This window comes from Vipera ursinii (genome assembly GCF_947247035.1).
Source record: "Vipera ursinii genome assembly, chromosome: 2".
NCBI classification, from domain to species: Eukaryota; Metazoa; Chordata; class Lepidosauria; order Squamata; family Viperidae; genus Vipera; species Vipera ursinii.
In genome coordinates this window covers 134,273,483-134,291,309 of record NC_139513.1, presented here as the reverse complement: position 1 = coordinate 134,291,309, position 17,827 = coordinate 134,273,483, and the positions used below count along the sequence as shown (strand labels likewise).

The following is a 17,827-nucleotide window of genomic DNA, read 5'->3' as shown; positions in this document are numbered from 1 at the left end:
ATCTTCTACCAATCTTCCAGTGTTGAAGAATATTAGTAAGGTGACCCACACAGTTTTGTGAAATGCCAAATCTGACAGCACATTTTGTCTTCAGTGATCCACCAGTTGCCCTTAAGTAATTCATCACTCTTTCTCATGTAAAATTTCTTGGCTGTTGTCATAGGTCATTCACTTTGTTCTTCATAACACAGACATTAAATATGTTGTCCCTGTGACATACATGTCATCATAGTAGTTACCATAAATAACTGCATTCATGGTGAATTTCAATTGGCGAGGTTCCTTCTGCAATCCAAAATTCAACCACAGTGAATTTGCAAGCTTCCATTTCATAAAAAATAGCAACACAAGTCAACTCAGAGAAAATTCTTAAAATTGTTATTCAATTGTTCTTGCATAGTTTATTTTGCAATGACAGTAGGGACACAGGAGTATAGTTTGGCATTATCTGTGCAACTGAATACACATTATAATTGTATGTTTTGTTTAGATTTAGATTTATTAAATTTATATGCCGCCCTTGTCCCCAAGGACTTAGGGCGGCTCACAACAATAAAAATTAAAAAACATAAAGTACAAAATTTAAAAAAGAATTAAACAATGGATGTAATAAATAAATGACAATTTAACCCAATAAAAGCCAAATTTAAAACCATAGTCAGTCCAGGCCCGCTTGTTGGAAAATCCATGTCTTCAGGTCACGGCGGAAGGACCGAAGGTCAGGGGCCGTCTGCAGCTCCAGAGGCAGTTCATTCCAGAGGGTCGGTGTGCCCACAGAGAAGGCTCTCCCCCTGGAGGTCGCCAGAAGGCATTGCCTAGCCAACGGAACCCTGAGGAGGCCGACTCTGTGGGAGCAAACCGGGCGATGGGAGGTTGATAGTGGCAGCAGGTGGTCTCGCAAGTACTGTGGGCCTAACCCATGTAGGGCTTTAAAAGTAATTACCAGCACCTTGAATCGCACCCGGAGGGCAACCGGAAGCCAATGCAGCTTGCGCAGGAGTGGTGTAACATGGGTGTATCGAGATCCTCCCATAAGCACCCGCGTAGCCGCATTTTGCACCTGCTGAAGCCTCCGGGTGCACTTCAAGGGCAGCCCCATGTAGAGAGCATTACAATAATCCAGGCGAGAAGTGACAAGGGCGTGGGTGACCGTGCATAGGGCATCTTGGTCCAAAACGGGGCGCAACTGGCGCACCAGGTGAACCTGTGCAAAGGCCCCCCTGGTCACAGCAGTTAGGTGATCTTCCAAGTTAAGCCATGAATCCAGGAGGACACCCAAGTTGCAGGCCCTTTCTGAGGGGGGCAGTACCTCCCCCCCCATCAAAAGAGATGGAACATGTTAGACAATACGCGATGCCGGTATCCACAGCCACTAGGTCTTGGAGGGGTTCAGCCTGAGTCTGTTCCTTCCCATCCAGACCCACACCCCCTCCAGGCACTGGGACATCACGTCAAGGGCATCACTGGGTTGGCTCGGGGTGGAGATGAACAACTGGGTATCATCCGCATATTGGTGATACCTCACCCCAAAGCCACGGATGATCTCACCCAGCGGCTTCATATAGATGTTAAACAGGAGGGGGGAGAGAACCGACCCCTGAGGTACCCCACAAGAAAGGGGCCTCGGGGTAGATCTCTGCTTCCCTGGCAGTACGAACTGTGAACGGCCCGAGAGGTGGGAGTGCCTGCGACCAATGCCGTTTCCGTGCTGTAACCGGGCCTGAAACCGGACTGGTATGGGTCCAGATAGTCCGCTTCATCCACGAATTACAGGAGCTGACGCGCCACAACACTCTCAACAACCTTCGCTACAAAGCAAAGGTTGGAGACAGGACGATAATTATTCAACGAGGCTGGGTCCAGGGCTGGCTTCTTGAGAAGGGGCCTCACCGCTGCCTCTTTTAAGGAGGAGGGGAAGACACCCTCTATCAATGAAGCATTGACAACTGCCTGGAGCCAGCCCCCTGTCACCTCCCCGGTGGCCGAAACTAGCCAGGAGGGACGTGGGTCCAATAAACAAGTTGTAGCGCTCAGTTTACACATAATACTGTCCACATCATCCAAAGAAACAGGGTCAAACTCACCCCAAATGGTGTAACCAAGACCTGCCCTCTCCACTCCGCCAGATTCCACCCAGTCGGAGTCCAAACCAGTCCGAATCTGAGCGATTTTGTCCTGCAGATACTGTACAAATTCCTCAGCCCTACCCTGCAAGGGGTCATCCCTCGGTCACTGGTTAAGCAGTGAGCGGGTCACTCTAAACAGGGCAGCTGGGCGGTTATCTGCGAACGCAATGAGAGCGGAAAAGTAAACATGCTTTGCCACTCCCATCGCCACTAGGTAAGACTTAAGATAAGTTCTTAGCTGTGTTCGGTCATATTCAGATCTGCTGGACCTGCAACAGCTCTCTAGGCGTCTTTTCAGGCACTTTATCTCTCGGAGTCCCTCGGTAAACCTGGGGGCCATCCGGGATTTGCGCTGGGTCAGAGGCCGCAAAGGCACAACTTGATCCAAGGCCCCAGCAGCTACCCTCTCCCAGGCTGCTACTATGGCCTCTGCAGAGTCATGGGCAAGGGAAGCAGGAAATGTCCCAAGCTCCGTCTGGAACCTCTCAGGGTCCATCAGGTGCCTGGGGCGGAACCACCTGGTCGGTTCCACCTCCCAGCGGCGGTGGCATACTGAAAGTCTAGCCGAAGGAGAAAATGATCGGACCATGACGGGTTGGATGGTTAAATACCCCCTACCAAGATCATTAATCCACTGCCCAGAGATAAAAACCAGGTCGAGTATGTGCCCTCCATTATGGGTCAGGTCTTAAATTATTTGAGTCAGGTCCATGGCTGTCATGGAAGCCATGAACTCCCGGGCCAACTCAGATGCCTCACCCGCGGAGGAAAGATTGAAATCCCCCAGAACTATAAGCCTGGGGAACTCAATCGCCAACCCGGGCAAGATGTTGAGGAGCCTGGGCAGGGCCAATGACACGCAGCTGGGAGACAGGTATGTAAGTGGAGACCCCACTTCAAAAGGAGAAACTCGCACCCGCCTATCTGAGGGACAGTGGCCACTCGCGGACAAAGACTCTCCCTAATAATAACCACCACCACCCCGCCCCTGCCCTGGGCCCGCGGCTGGTGAAGTACCCGGAAGCCCGGTGGGCATAGTTCTGAGAGGGGTACACCCCCCTCTTGGCCCAACCAGGTCTCCGTGTTACAAGCCAGGTCCGCGTTCTCCTCAATAAGATCCTGTATGAGGGAAGCCTTGTTCACCATGGACCTGGCGTTGAAATAAACCAACCTGAGCCCAGGGTCCTGCAATCCTATGCCCCCGGGGGAGCAAGAAGAGCATTGAGGGCAGGAACAGGTAACCGCTTGAAGACAGCAGTGGCCCGTTCCCCAATTGCAATAAAGCCCTCTGCTCCCACACTCTCTGCCCCTCCCAATCACCGTCAAGATGGGAAGACCCTCACTCGGAGCTGAGTCCTCCCCCAAACCCCTACTCCCCCCCCCGCGACTGTCCGATGGTCTGGACTGTTTATTATAGGTTATAAGTTTATTTCAGCAATTAATTTTCTTTGTGATAGGTATATTGTTTCATCAGAACCTGGGCTCTGCTTAATTGTATCCCATCATTAAGACTATAGAAATAATGTCCCTGAGGGTAGGCAAGTGTTCCATAAACAAAGTTCTTGTCTAGACAATTTCTCATGCTTTGTATCTTCTATGATCCTCCAAATTTGATTTTGCTATCTATTTCTATCATCTTCCCATCTTTAACTAGTGAGTAAAGCCCAGCTCCAGCAAGTGATGCTTACCTGCATCAGTTTGCCATATCCTATGATGTTCAGAAACAGCTTCAACTTAGTCCCTCCATGTAGCTTCTTCATGAAATTGTTGAGTAGACTCCTTGGAAAGTTATTATTTTTGCTTTTTGGAATAGACTGTGGTGATGTTATTTGGGTGCTTGGCCTGGATAATAAATTAGATGAGGACCTGATGTTTGAGATTCAAACCAGTCAAACTGAGCCCTAGATTAGATAAAAAGGATTCAAGCTCTGGTGAATATTATTTGTTTGTATTGTCCAGTTGTCAAGTGCCCATTTGTTGGTGCTACTATGGAGCTAAGAAGGATTAGAAAGAAAATCTACAAAGGAAAGTAATGAAATAATAAAACATGAAATGTGCCAGCGGCTAGTCACACAACCCTTACAGTTTCAAATGGGCCAGTGACTGGGGGGGAAATCAGATTTTCAAGGCCTTTTAAAAATTGGCAGGGTTGGGACCAACTGAATTTTGAGGATTTAATTCTGAATTATGTTTATACAATTATAAATTAGCAAGATCTAGATTTTCACAGATAAGACACCTTCTTGTTTTGTATCTTGGAGGGTGACAACAAGAGAGAGTGCATTCTCAGTGGTGGCTCCAAATCTGTAATATTTTCCTAAATAGTTTCCGTAGCATCTACATACCTGTTTTATGATGCACAGCTAAGATTTTTCAGTGCAGGCTTTTCATTTAAGATGAATTAATTTAAATCCTAATGATATTTTTTGTATTGTGCTTCTCTATATTTTATGCATTATTGCACTATGAGAAATAAATAAGATAATTAATAAATGACATAGCCCAAATAATAAAATGTAAGATGTGACAACCCTATTTGTTCTTTATTACTTACGTGCTGGAAATAGGAATGGAAATAGGTCATAAAAAGGCAGAAAATAAATTAATTGACAAGGATTTGCTGTGCTGCAGTTGTAGAGATGGATGCAGTTTATTATCAGCCATAAGGATTATGCATTGTCTCTTATATACCTTTCCAGCATTGTGCAACAGAAATGTATTTGGTAATGATAATGATTATGTCAGCTCTAAAAACAGTGAAAATTAGAAATATTTCCCAATCTTATACTTCCATATTTTTGAGCATAACTTTTATATATGTCTCATAATTGTCATATTTTAATTTTTCGTTCATCAACAATTTTGGAAGCACACATATAACAAAATATCCAGATGCCAGAAAAACGTCTGTTTTGGCCAGAGAAATATGGAGTTGATTAGTATTAGGGATGAGAAGGAAAAGGCACACTAAAGATAATAGCTTAATATAAGTAATCCTCGACTTACAACAATAATTGAGTAAAAAATTTCCATTGCTATGCAAGACAGTTGATAAATGAGTTTTGTTCCATTTTATCATCTTTCTTGCCAGTTTTAAGTGTATCGGTACAGTAAAGATAGTAACAGAGTTGTTAAGTGAACTGGGCTTCCTCATTGATTTTGCTTGTTAGAAAGTCTCAAAAGGTGATCACATTTATTTATTTATTTTATTTATTTATTTTAATTCCATTTATATCCCGCCCTTCTCCGAAGACTCAGGGCAGCTTACAAGCTTAGCAGTAGCCTTCATTCTATGTATATGCCTGCTTATTAGGGCTTTCACACACACCCCAAGCGGCATTATTACAAAGTCAGCTTATTGCCCCCAACAATCTGGGTCCTCATTTTACCTACCTTGGAAGGATGGAAGGCTGAGTCAACCTTGAGCCTGGTGGGATGCGAACCTGCACTAATTGCAGGCAGCTGGTCTTACTTAAGGAGGCATTAGCCCACTGCTCCACTGAGGCTCTGCAACCCTCATAAATACATGCCAGTTGCCAAATGTCCGAATTTTGATCACACGTCCATGGTAATGCTGCAACAATTGTTAAGTTTGAAAAGTGGTCATAAAGTTACTTTTTTCAGTGCCATTGTAATTGCAAACAATCACTAAACAAATGGTTGTAAGTCGAGAACTTCCTGTAACAGTAAGTGATATAACACATACCTCTCACCTTTTTCCATGTTTGCTGAATAATGAATTAGTGCAACTAAATTTGCAGGAATAGAAAAACAGAGCAAAAATATGTGAGTCAAAGAAAAGAAAACAGCTAACAGTCCTAAGTTAACTTTAAAATCAGGTATCTAGTAGGCAATGGAGTGGGCAAAGTTAAGAAGCTGCTAATAGGTACTAATGGTTCCTATTTTTTGTATTTTGGTTTCTATAAATTATCATTTTGGTTATTAACAGTTGGTAGTATTAGATTAAAGTATCCCTTTATAAAATAAATCTTGTTTTGCTCAATTTCTAGTGACATGCCCATGTAGCTCCTGGTGATACATCCAGGTAGCTTTGGCAGAAGTATGGAAGCAGTTTGCTATTGCTTTCTTCTAGGTTTCCATCCTTGCAATCTAGCCTATAACCATGGTTTTCCTTGGTAAACTCACATTCTAGTGAGCCTCCTTATCTTTTAACACCATCACTGGACGACCAGATGCTGACTATCATCTTCTCAGTATATTTCAATTAATTCTGGACAGAACCTGATCCAAACAGAACAACATTGGTGCACAATTAAGCATACTTACTCTTTATCTGCAGTTGTTTAAAGATCCAAACTAAGAAAATTATGAATATGGCGGTTGTAGAAGTTTTGACATTTTTCTAGTTCATTCAGTATTGTAAAGTTGTTAAACCCTCTCTCCAGTGATTGATTCATTAGATTTATTATTATATGTTGGCAGTTCAATTCACAAACAGATAATTTGATCTTCTAACCTATGGAACCATTGAAAGCAAAGAAAGATCTGAAAGACACCCCCCCCCCAAAAAAAAAAATCTCCACTAGCACTGCTTCCAAACTGGTCAAATCTGAAGAGTAGAAGTCACACTGCTGAAAAATTTAGCTAATACTTGAATAACTATATAGTTCTACAATTCAGTGCTGTTTATAGAAAAAAATGATCTGCGTGAGAGACTTGTTATAAAGTAAAACCCTTTTCTAGTCTAATCACAAAAGTAGTTGTAAATATCTATAAAGAAAACCTTAATAGGCCTGAAACCTTTCAAAATAAAGTACTTTGAGTAGATGGCACAAAAATTGAACTCTTTATCTTAAGCACCGTGGTGTCTTATAATGAAGAATTTGAAGCTAGGAAGAAATTAGATAATTCTCTCCTAAAACATACCTACAGTAGTAGTTAAAGGAAAGAAAGATAAAATGTTAATACTGGTCTTCACAATCCCCAGATTTTCATATTACAGAACATCTTACATATTACAGAACATATTAGGCAACTGCAAATACATAATTATGCATTCAACATTTGCAGAGAGATGTGATGTTTAAGTTTGTACCAAGTACAGGTTACATCAGCTTCTGTTCACTTAGGAATTCAATGAAACATACTGGTTGACTGGAAATGTTTAAACATTAGCATCCAACTGTACAGGGTAAAGATTGGAGGAGGAAAGAGACAATTGCTTCTAAGAAATTATGCTGACGACTCTCAGTGGCCTAACAGGATTAACATTCATAGTGGTAGTGTCATTTATTTATTTATTTATTTATTTATTTATTTATTTATTTATTTATTTATTTATTTATTTATATTCTGCCAAGGAAATCAGTACTGTCATTTAAGCTTAAAGATCAGGTACATCTTCCTGCTCTCAGAAGTAATAATGTCCTTTTTCTTGGTTACATATACCCTCTTTCACAATTTTAATATTTTGCTGACTACAAAAATGAAAAGTGCATGATAAAGACCGACATAAGTTTTTATGTTTCTTTCAGATATTTTTTCTTATTTTCATAATACTTTATATTTTAGTAATCAATTTAGTTGGTTTCAGGGAATTGGAAAGTAAAAGTTAACTGGACAGTCACAGAATTAATTGGGGAAGTAAAAGTTTGCAGTGTTGATCAGGACTTTTTTTCAAATTAAAAAGTATAAATTTATTTATGTTTGGTCTGTTTAGAAAAAAGTAGCAATTTTCCTTAATTTATCTTGATTTTCACAGCAATGCACATTCAGTTGTAATCAAGGAAATTACTTTCTGCTAAAAAAAGAATGTATAAAATGTTTTAAAGAACCTGATTTTAATTGTATCACAAACACTAGTGAAGCATTAACTATCAATAAAGAATGTATCTTTATTCACAAAGTTGGAGTTTCAACAATTTGCTTTTTATGGTATTAGGCCAAGTATATATTACCCAAATATTTCCAGTTGAGAATAATTTGATTCCATAAGATTTTTATTAAATTTGGGTATTCAGAATATACATGGAAAATGTACGCACACTTGCCAAGGTGACATTATGGAGAATGCTAAAAAAAATGCTATCTCTTTAAGATAAGATGCTTCCATGCTTTGCTCACACAAAAAAGATCAATCCTGGGCAGATTCCTACTGCTGCTTTATTTTTTTTGAAGAGGAGAGATTCTCACGCTAAATATAACAACCGTATTCCTGATAACAGCCTTTTCTTCTTCTCCTGAAATCCACCAAAACTGAAGAAAAATTCAACTGACTGTTCCTAGCAGCTGTGTGGCCTGGAGTTCACGAGGAAAGCTGGCTTCCTGCAGTTCCCTATTCACCACCTGCTTCAAAGGCAGCCTAGCTAGCTATAGTTTGCCAGCCAGGTAGGGTGCCATTGTGCACAGTCTGGGAGGATTAGTATTAAAGCTGCAGCCACCAGGCCCTTGGTCTCCAGCTGCCATTCAGTCGAACATGGAGAGGCTAAGCCTGGCCAGGGTCATCGTATCCAGCGTGTTTTGAACAGGCAAAGGAGCTTCCTGAGAATAGAATCTTCTTGGCAATCATGGTGCAAGCTTGCGGCACAGCAGGTGCCTCCTAAAGCACGTACATTTGTTTGTGCTGGTGTGCTACAGTTTTTTTTCATTTTCATAGAGCTTTTTCATTTTAAAAATAGCAGGGGAATGTTGACAAAAGTTTATATAGACAGATATAGATATAGACATCCAAACATACGCACATATAAACATTCCTCCATTTATTCATTCATATTGGATGTACTTTTATTTTGGAGATGCTTGTGCACCCATGAAGAGCGGAAGAGACAATTAACCATTTTTAATCTGTATCACTGCTGGATTTCGGGAACGTACATCCAATGTGACAGGGATTTTTTTTTCATCCCCCGGTGTTCTGACATTCAGTATTCGTGATTTGTTGAATTTGTTTCATTTTTATGAATAACACCTAAAACCTAGCATATTTTTTTTATTTTGCAGGTGAGGTAACGATGACGTAAAAATAATGGTTAAAAACCTACGATAAAATTGTGGGGGTGAAAAAAAAATTAAGCAGTAAGATGAGTTGTCATGACGACAGGGATGTTCTGTTGATGAACTGTACTCCTCATTGTCCAATCAGATAGTAGAGCTGAAGCTGGAGCACGAACAGGAAAAGACGCACCTATTCCAAGAACATAACACAGAAAAGGATTGCCTGGTCCGAGACCATGAACGGGAAATTGAGAAACTAGAAAAACAGCTTCGGGCTGCCATGACAGACTACGACAATAAAACCCAGGAATATAGGAAACGAGATGCTCAGGTAATAATAGCATTTCAAAAATAATGGGATTGCCTTTTTTTTTAAAAAAACCCTATTTTCCAATGTTCTTTTTGCTGCACGCTTTAATCATTTTAAAAAACTGGCATATAAACACAATTTTATTTTTCTGTTGTATTTTCATTACCGCCCCATTCCCTGCCACTACTAAAAAAAGGCTTTCAAAGAAAAAAGAAAAAAAAGGGGGGGGGACCCACAGGTACCCAGATTAAGAATCAAATGGTGTGCAATAATTTGGCCTATTATTTATAATCTTGTCTCATTTATTGTCATGATAGATTTAAGAAAAACCGTTATTTATTTCCTGTCCATGTATCTATAGTAAACCCCTCCCCTTTTGACTTACTCATTGATTTTTGAAATAAATATCCCTGCAATCAGCACATATATTCCCTATATTTTGGTTTTTATTAATTTTTAATTATGTTTGGGAATTATTAATATCATTTTATTTTTCCACGTGATTTATTAAGGGTTTGTTTTAATGATAAATATATGGAAATTAAGAATTGTGGATTGCTTGCCTTTAAGATTTTTAAATGTGTTTGTGGGTGTGTAGAAATTTTGTATCTGTATATATTCATACATAAATGCATTAAATTATATAAGCACACATACATTGGGTGATAGTGGATACATATGTACATATAACAAACATATATTTTCTATTTTTATGATAACTGTTAGAAGCCATTTGCCAGAGTAATTCCCAGCTATGATGTGTTTAATTGCTCAAATGTACAGGTTAAATCTGCATTTTTGATATAAAAAAGGTCTTGATTGATCCAATTAAAATATATATAATCTGTGCCAGTTGTTTCGAACATAGTTCTTTATCCTGAATAAATATACTTTAAAAGGCCTGAAGCGAAGACACTTAAAAATGGAAAGTAATTGAATAGGAAAACAATGACTGTTTTAGCAGTTCCCAATAGAATAGTTTGAATAATTGGATATAAAATGTGGATAATTATCATCATAGTTTAAAATATATATTATACATAAATACACAAACATGTACATATATGCACACATATACGCACTTTGGAGCCTTTTCTCCATATTTGAAGGAAAAACATCTCATGTTTTTCCTTCACTGCAAATTCATGAGTTATTGAAAAAAGTTAATAATTTATTTCATTTGCACCATGACAATAATACAGTCCAGAAACTCAGTATTTATGGTTGGTTTAAAAAGAAACAAGGAATACAACGGAAGAAGGGACTGTGCTCAGTTTTTTTGTTTATTAGTCAAAGAATATGTTATGTTCATATTTAATAACAAATATATACTTCTTAAAAGATAAATAGCTTCCTCACAGTCATCAGTCTTATTATATTTCCGTATTCATAATTTGTATACATTTGTGAGGTAGGTGCCATTTACCTTTCTAATGTAGTGTAGTTTGTTAATATATATAGATGCTTACTATTTCATGTTTAATGAAGCTCATGATGCACGAAGATCACTTCTCTAAAATATGGAAACGTTATTTTACAACCAAGGAATTCCGAAGATTTATCTGTAGTTGGACTAAAATCATTGGGCTATTTCATCATGAAATTATTCACACTACTTTTTTAATCACATGGATAATGAGTTATGAGAAACAGTTGCAGGATCATGTCAAGTAGGTGTGTGATGTGGGACCTACCATCTATAATATTTTTAAATATTTCATGTTCTTGTTAAATCATCTACCTCTTCATTTCAATTTATAACAGGCTGATGTTTATTATTTTTTATATTATTACTTATTTAGTGTATTCAATAACATAGTGCAGTATTTTTCCAGGGCTGTGCAATATTATAAATATTTAATATGTAGTGGGACATATAAATTGCAAATTGTCACTTAACATAAATGTATTAGTATTTAATATCTTATAAAAATAACCAATTGTATCCTGATAGTGATGTTACAGAAATAATAGTGTGAACCAATTTGATTGGTTTTTGATGTAATCATCATATATTGATGTGTTTTGCTATCATTATCTATTTTAGTATGGATAGGAATGGAATTTATATTGAACAAATATCAGTAAATAACAATAAAATCATATATTACTTGCATGTACTGAATTTGCACATTGTGCTTTTTCTCCATAATTTTTAATTGATTTTTGGAGATAATTTTATTTCCTTTGTATAAATAACATAAGTAAACAAATGACTATTACTCTACCAATGAGAAATTTAGTAGTATCATATTTTTTCTTACTCTGAAAGACCAAGCTGATCCACAGGTTTATTTTTATTTATTTATTTTATTTATTTTTATTACATTTATATTTTAGATTTTGAGTCATAGTTATGAAGAGGTGTGATTATCTTTTACTTTAAACATTTAATAAATTACCATTATGAAAGGGTGCTAGAAAGTTTTGATTATGATTTTATTTTTTAAAATGTTTGTACTCTTTTTTAACCATTAAAAACAATTCAGTAATGTTTATTGAAAACTTAAAGATACTGCTGAGAGATATTTGGTATATGCAGTTACTCTAGAATAGTATGCAAAATATTTAGATATCTCTTCTAAAATTAAAATTGTAAAAAAGCATAACTTTTTTCATATTTTTAAAAAAATGCCTTTAAGAAGCATTTATAAAAGAATGTATTACCTTCTATAATTTCACCATCACATAATTTCTTTTGTCCTGTTAATGACACCTTTTCTCTAGCATATTACCCATTTTTTTGCCACTTGAGTGAACCAGTATTCTTGGACTTCCTGTCTGCCAGGCTATCTGCCTATTATTCTCTGATTTCAATTATTTCAATTCTGTCAGCACAACTGTGTAAACATAAAAGTACAATAATAATGGTTACATTGCAACACTCACAAAACAATGAACTCAATACTCTTTGAAATAACTAGATTTTCCAGTAGCTTACCTTTGGATACCGAAGGAAAGAAATGTGTTTTACAAAATTTTAGTACTTTGTTTTCATTGTAAAATGGGCATGATAAAAGTCAAGTCTTTCCCCTCATTTTCTGTTCCATTTACAAATGTTGCTATATTAATTGAGTGAAGGAATTAGGCTTCATGACCAATGATACAGATAGGATATATATCCACTTGATCCTAAATACGTGTCATCCATTAAGGGAATGTATGTTCAAATACTTATGTGATTGGACAAATAAAAACTACTGTGAATACTTTCAAGTAGGGAAGAAAACTCTCCTAGATAAGATACAGCATAATTTCTCTTAGCTTTCTTCTTCCACCTTGCATCAGCAACTGTTTTTGCCTGTTTGCTCTCTTGTTAATCTTTTTCTGTTTTGTATTTTTCCTCATTGAAGGTTTACTTTCTTCCATTAAATATATTTCTATTCCTGATTTGCCTTTAAAACCCAACTCCTCTGTTTTTTAATATTTTACAAATAATGATAATTCTAATCTCTTTGTTCCTGTAGTCTTTCGTTCTTTGCCCCAGTTGAGGCAAACCAACATTAATAATTTTACTTAGAAATGAGAGAAATTTTGAATTTGAAAGCTAGACTGAAAAAGATCAACACAAATTGGATCTTTTTTAAATGCTGGAATGGGATACGAATTGATATATTTTACAATCTACACCCACTATTAAAATAGTACCTGGTGCAACAGTTAAATCCTTCTAGCAGCTGGTAGAGTCTAAGTGCATATCTTAACACATCCCTCTTAGTTAATTCAGGATAGGAGCAATATGCATCAAGGATATCGGTCATGTCACCTGCTTGTAAAGCTGTTAAAACAACCTTTCCTCTTTGTTTGAGGGTAATAAGCCAGTATCATCACTTGGCTTTACTTTAAGGGAAAGAGGGAACAGCAGAGCGCAAGAAAATTTTTTACTCTCTCAATATTCTCTCTGTTAAAAAAAAAAATCCGTGTTCTGTATAATTATAAGATACATCCGCTCCTTCCTCTCACTTTTCCCCATCTTAAAAAGAGAGACATGTTCTTACAAACACAACTTAAGTCCTTCTGTACTTCCAGGACCTTGGATCTATTTCAGGGGGTCAAAAGAATTGAATTCATGTTCTTTCTCAATTCTTTTTGTATTGAAAGAAAAATATGAAGGAAAGCCTTAAGGAAAAAAAATTTAAAATATTGTTATGAAATATTTCTGTCCAAAACATACTTGTGTAAACAAAAATAATACTGTGTTAATATGGTTTTAAAAATGAAACACTTTTGCATAAAACAATCCTTAAATTAAGTTTTCTTTGAAGATTCTGTCATACTCTTATAGCCAATGTTATTTCCCATACCTTTAAATCTCAATTCACTTTGAATATATACTCTGTGTGTGTGTGTGTGTGCGTATACACATACACACATATACACACACCAAAGAACCCCAGGTATGCAACTTACACACATAATTTGATAGTGATTTTCATAATTCTACCTGAACCACAGGGTAACAATTTCAAATATTAAACTTTGAGTCCAAGTTGATATATTTCCAATGGAAAAGCTTTCCACCAATGAAACTTGCCCAATAGTTTCTATTTGAGTTTCATTCACATCAATTAATGGTAACCACTGAAATGTATGAGTATAGCTTTTGTTAATGAATGTCATCATACTTCACATCTTTAATTATACTCTAGAGTTATTTTTTTCTTTTTTTACAGAATCACTACACTACAATGATCTGTATTTATAAGTTAACAGTGCCTGTAACCTTAGGCATCAAAATGTCCCTGAAAGTTTGTAAGCAGTGTATTCATTCCAATATTTCCAAAAATTGTTTTCAGATTGTAATTTTTAATATAGCAATGGGTGGCTTTAATTAAATACACCTCATGAGATGTCCTGAATTAGACTATATTTAATTTTTACTAAGCCTAAATATAAATGTAATTAATTTAATTTCTCTCCTGTTATAATGACCAGCATATGACTCAAAGGCCAAGTGAAACCTTCGCTCTAGAAAAAACTAGGCATTCCTGGTTCAAAATAATTTCTTCTTCCTCTAGTACCTTGAAGTGATGGTTTAGAGTGGATAGATAATTGCATTTGCTCCAAACTAGAATTCCAAATATATCAAATGAAACAGAAATATTTTAAATATTGAACAGGTTTACCTTATTTCTATCATTTCCTACTTTCAGCCCTTAACAAATCATCTGTAGCATTACATAATAGACCAACTGAGCATAGTTGGATTAATTTGGATTAGATTAATATAATTAATGAATTAAGTTCCTAGTCTAGAGGAGATGCCTGGGGAAAAGTTATCTGCCAGGACAGTTTGAACCTGAGGAAGTGGACAGGTCCTTAGGACTGTGAGCTTAGCCACTTGCTCTTTAAATCCAAGCCCTTCCTGGGTTGTTAAAGTAGCGCAGGGGGTGTTGTGTGAGTGGGTTCTAGTAGTGGGTAATTCATCTTTAAGTGAGGGGGTGGTTCCTTTATGCTTTACCTCAAAGAGGTCTTGGTTTGTCTTCTCAAAAAGCCAACACTGGACTCCATCATATTGGACAATTTTTGTCCAATATCTAACATCCACTTTTGGGGAAGATGGTTGACAAGGTATTGAGTAACAACTTCAGAGGAATCTTGGAGGAAGTAGATTATCTGTGCGTCCTTTTCAATCAGGATTCAGACCAGGACATGGCATGGAAGCAGCATTGGTCAGACTTTTGGATGATCTCTTAGAAGGGTGGAATGGGGATTGTACATCCCTCTTTGTCCTACTTGACCTCTTGGCAGCTTTCCCATTGACCATGGTATCCTTCCCTTCAGCTCAGAGCATTGAGGGTAGATAGCATGTTGCTGGTTTTGCTGGTTCACTTCCTTTCTCCAGGGATGAATCCAGTCAGTGGTGATTGAAGAGGAGAGGTCCGCCCTCTGCCTTTACTAGGTGGGCTGCCACAGGATTTGTGCTCTCTACTTTTCTTTTTTATACCTATATGAGGCCACTTAGTGAGCTCATCCATTGCCATGGAGTAAAGATATTAAATAAAGCTGTAAACAGGTTATCTCAGTGCCGAAGGTTGTGTGGATCTGGATGAGGAACTAGAACCTTTAGTTAAACCCTGGAAAGACTGAATAGCTTTGGGTTTGGAGGCTTATTGGTTCTAGGACTATCCTATCTTTGATAGTGCTGAATGAGGTGACACTGTCCCAGGTAGACCTAGTGCGCAATCTGGGGGTCCTCCTAATTTCTTTTTGCTTGAAGAACAGGTGGCAGATGGGGCTAAGAGGACCTTTGCACTGCTTTGGGTTATCCGTCAGTTATACCTGTTCCTAAATCAGAAGGTTCACTTATGCTCAGTTGCCTAGTCAACTATAATGCTCTAAATGAGACTGCCCTTGAAGAGTATGCAGAAAATTGAACTGATGCAAATTGCAGCTCTACAGGCAGTTATAGGGGCTCCCATGTGACATCTCTGCACCAGGAGCTGCATTGACTGCCAGCTTCCTTCTAGGTTCAGTTCAAGGTATTGGCCTTAATGTTTCAAGTCCTTCATGGCATGGGATTGGATTAGCTGAGGGATTGCCTGTCCCCAATTACATCAGCTAGTTCCATTAGATCTGCAGAGAAGGCATGCTACAAGTCCATCTGCTAGGGACTTAAATTAGATGATTTCCAATAGTTGAGCCTTCTTTGCCATGGTGCCCACCGTATGGAACATTCTCCTTGTAGCTGTTTGAATTATTGGATGCCAAATGGTGGGTTGTCACACTGTCAACCCTCCTTACATTATGTAAATGGTATGGTATCATTCTTAAACCCTGACAAAATTATTATTATACTGTATTTTTAAAGGGGGGAGGGAATTAACCCTTTCAGTTATTAATCACTGATCACATGATTGCATTTTGGAAGCTTAGCAATTGGCTTGCATTTGTGATTGATTGCAGCATCCCACAATCACATAACTGATTTGTGACTTTTTTGCATTTTCTGAGAGAGAAAAAATGATTGTAAAAGCAAGTCAAGTTATATGCTGACCCCCCCTAACGAACACAACAACTTATGACCAAAATACCAGGCAATTGTGACTGTAATTTGAAGATTACCTATAGTACCTGTTTATTTATTTATTTAGTGTATGGCCTAATTTTGCAACATGTTGCTGAAGTATACATTGGCTCACTATCTGGGACTTTATATTCATCTTTTGTTGATTTTCATTTGGCTTTTAGTGTTTCTGAATATCAGAAAAGGTTATAATGAGAACTGGAGCAATTTTCTCTTGTTGCTTGCTCAGCAGATGTATAGTAAGTAATACGTAGTCAGATGGTTAGGAGTAATCTTATAGCCCAACTATACAAAACAATTCTCACATAGTATAAGACAAATATGAGGTATGCACTGTAGGGTTTTTTTGCTGTTTAAAGTTAATGTGAATGTATTAGTCAAGAAATGTTGTTTAAGCCAATGATCTCTCCCTCCCACAAGTTTGCCAATGAATCACCACCAACCCTACTCTATGATACAGCCCTCTTTCCTGAGATTCTGTTTATCCAAGAAGAGCTCTCTTCCCACTGCCCACAGAAAAGGCTCTCCCCCTGGGGGTCGCCAGCCAGCATTGCCTGGCTGACGGCACCCTGAGGAGGCCGACTCTGTGGGAGCGAACTGGGCGATGGGAGGTTGACAATGGCAGCAGGTGGTCTCGCAAGTACCCTGGGCCTAATCCATGTAGGGCTTTAAAGGTTATTACCAGCACCTTGAATCGCACTCGGAGGACAACCGGAAGCCAATGCAGCTCGCGGAGGAGTGGTGTAACATGGGAGTACCGAGATACTCCCATAAGCACCCGCACGACCGCATTTTGCACCAGTTGAAGCCTCCGGGTGCTCTTCAAGGGCAGCCCCATTTAAAGAGCATTGCAGTAATCCAGGCGAGAAGTGACGGCATGGGTAACCATGCATAGGGCATCCCAGTGCAAAAAGGGGCACAACTGGTGCACTAGGCGAACCTATGCGAAGACCCCCCTGGTCACGGCCGTTAGGTGATCTTCCAAATTAAGCCGTGAATCCAGGAGGACACCCAAGTTGCGAGCCATTTCTGAGGGGGGCAATACCTCCCCCCCATCAAAAGAGATGGAACTTGTTGGACAATACGAGATGTTGGTATCCACAGCCACTCGGTCTTGGAGGGGCTAAGCCTGAGCCTGTTCCTTTCCATCCAGACCTGCACCGCCTCCAGGCACCGGGACATCACATCAAGGGCATCACTGGGTTGGCTCAGGGTGGAGATAAACAACTGGGTATCATCTGCATATTGGTGATACCTCACCCCAAAGCCACGGATGATCTCACCCATGATGTTGCGAGCTTGACATGTCTGATCTAGATGCATGGGTGTTAATTAATTTTGCTCTGACTGATGAAGTTGCTCTGATAAGCAATGCAATTACACAGATTAACAAAGATTGGTCCACTTACC

General features: G+C 38.5%; 1 protein-coding gene across 4 annotated transcripts in view; it reads left to right on the top strand.

Annotated features, from left to right (window-relative positions):
• The window catches only part of CEP112 (centrosomal protein 112), a gene marked incomplete at its 3' end in the record, with an annotated part of 302,148 nt that overhangs the window by 129,450 nt on the left and 154,871 nt on the right, over positions 1–17,827 (top strand). For all 4 annotated transcript variants that reach the window (XM_083355444.1, XM_083355442.1, XM_083355443.1 and 1 more), the window contains one exon: positions 9,229–9,411. In XM_083355444.1, the coding sequence (XP_083211570.1) occupies positions 9,229–9,411 (183 nt within the window). The remainder of the gene's footprint in view (positions 1–9,228; positions 9,412–17,827) is intronic.